Genomic DNA, 2,295 nt, shown 5'->3' with positions numbered 1-2,295 from the left:
AGCAAAACAGCAGGTCATGCTGGCCTCTCTGGTGGCTATAAAATATGACTCTACACACTTGAATGAGGGTGTAGAATCATCCCTGACACCAGCGGACTGAGTACTGGCTAAGCACCAGCTGTCCGATCCCTCCTGATGTTTATCTCAGAATAATAGTAATTCTGTAGAAACTCAACTGTGGCATGGGAAAGGTGCGGTGGCTGATCAAACCTCACTTCAGAGGTGCCCTTGGGTGTGTCCAAGACGTGCAGAGTCTGTCGGTGAATTCCAAGCCTGCATGACCCACTGAGCCCCAGGTGGAGCACGCTGGAGCACGAGCGATGGGGTTTGGCGGGTTGGGTGCCTACCGAGATAGACTCAGGGAGCTTCAGAAGGGGGAATGCATGCAACGGGGGAGAGATTTGACCCCTTTCAGCCCCCACCGTCGATGTCCGTGCCAGCAAGGGAGATCGGTGGAGGCTGAATGGGAGGGTCTGGCGGCTGCGGTGCCTAAGCAAAGAGGCTCACAAGGGTGGAAATAGGGTGCTGCAACAAAGAGCAGAGAGAGGGGAGCGATTCCAGCCCCTGCCGTCGCGGGTTGCAGGCCGTCCGCACACAAGCGCCCGCAGGCGGCCGCAGGGGGGGAGGGGGGTCCCGGCGGGTGTTTCAATGTTGACTGGGAGGTGCGTAAACCCCCTGCCAGATAGTCAGAAGGGCCGAAAAGGAAGTATTTCCCGCGACGGACGGTAGGCCGGCCTACCGTCCGTTCCATATGGGTAGGGACTACCTGACCCATCGCAGGGAGGAGATGGAGGAGAAGAAGAAGCTCAACGAGGAGAAGCGATGGGCTAGGCGCAAGGAAAAGAAGGTGAGGAAGATGAATGAGAAGGCAGAGAGGGAACTGGAGCGTGAGCATGGTATGGAGGAGGGAGCAGCATCTAGCTCTAAGATGTCAAGGAGGGAGCGGGCAAAGAAGGAGAGGAAGGAGAGGGAGGAGGGACACTGAGGTTTCTAATTCACTCGCTAGCTATCAACTTGTGCTCTTCCCTGCTGGCTTACTCCTTTTGGCACATTCACTACATCCATGCTTTGTCGCTTTCTTATCCATCCCCTTGCCTAATACTCAGAAGTCTTTCTTGAATGCCCCACATAGTTCTCATCTCATTCCCATACAACCCCATATACCCACACTCGTTTCTATGCTACAACTTCCCTTCATCCAGTGCAAACTATGTCTTGAGTAATTGCCTGTTGCTAAGTTGAAGTCTGAAGACTGTTTGGGGACTTTGCTGCTTAACAGAAGGGCCTCATAAATGCTTGAATCTCGAAGATATCAAAAGCCCCAGCCCACCTGCTTCAGATTTGAGTCCAAACAATGCATGATAAAGTGGGCTTGTGAGCATTGGTGGAAAGTAAATGGAGCACTTTGTGGACTCCAGTTCTCAACTTAAGATGTGTGTACATGCTTGAATAGGAGGATGGAAAAATACCCAATGTGCTCACTTCACATTTCAGCTCAAGTAATGCATAATAAAGTCAGCCTTCCCGTGGATATTGGTGGAGGGTGAACGGTGGACTTTGGCATGTTCGGTGCTTGACAAAACAAACTCAGGGGTGGCTAAATAGGGGATCACAATAAACCCCGGTGCAATCGAAAGAGTTTCAGACCCCATCGATGGTTGACCAAGCCAGGCTGCGACCCGACGGAGATTGGTGGAGGGGGAACGGTGGACATTGGGGGGTTCGGTGCTTAACGAAACAGGATCAGGGGTGCTGGAATAGGGGGTAGCAAGAACCCCCGGACCAATCGCATGAGTTTCAGACCCCATCGATGGTCGACCGAGCCAGGCTGCAACCCGACGGAGATCGGTGGAGGGGGAACGGTGCACTTTGGGGGGTTTGGTGCTTAATGAAACAGGATCGGGGGTGCTGCAATAGGGGGTAGCAAGAACCCCCGAACCAATCGCATGAGTTTCGGACCCCATCGATGCGCGATCTCTGCCTGCCAGGCCCGGCGGCACGAAATTGCCCGCGGGGGGCCGGGGTGCGAGAATGGCGGGTCGGCGCGTGCCAAGGTATGCCTCAGCGTGCGCGTAGGCCCACCCCCAGATAGTCAGTTAAGCGTGCCGTCGGTAATTCCCGCGAGCATCGCTAGGCCGTCCCAGCGACCGTTCCATATGGGTAGGTTTTATTTAGAACAACCAATCCCTTTCGAAGAATTACAGAGGTAAAGTTTCTCCGTAATTTGAAATGTCCCAGAAAGGTAGGGCCATTGTTCTTCGGCTGCTCGGCAGCCGACGGCATCGGCTCGGAGCC

The 2,295-nt window shown here is 54.2% G+C and overlaps 1 protein-coding gene across 1 annotated transcript; it reads left to right on the top strand.

Annotated features, from left to right (window-relative positions):
* Positions 1 to 648: 648 nt before the first annotated feature.
* Positions 649 to 985, top strand: GLOTRDRAFT_134631 (uncharacterized protein; the record flags this gene model as incomplete). Its single annotated transcript, XM_007873581.1, has 2 exons — positions 649 to 725; positions 781 to 985. The coding sequence occupies 2 exons, from the start codon at positions 649 to 651 to the stop codon at positions 983 to 985; spliced, it is 282 nt and encodes a 93-aa protein (XP_007871772.1).
* Between the last annotated feature and the right edge of the window lie 1,310 nt (positions 986 to 2,295).

The sequence above is a fragment of the Gloeophyllum trabeum genome (genome assembly GCF_000344685.1).
Source record: "Gloeophyllum trabeum ATCC 11539 unplaced genomic scaffold GLOTRscaffold_00350, whole genome shotgun sequence".
NCBI lineage: Eukaryota > Fungi > Basidiomycota > Agaricomycetes > Gloeophyllales > Gloeophyllaceae > Gloeophyllum > Gloeophyllum trabeum.
Note: the sequence above shows the minus strand (reverse complement) of the source record. Positions and strands in the feature narration are given on the sequence as shown.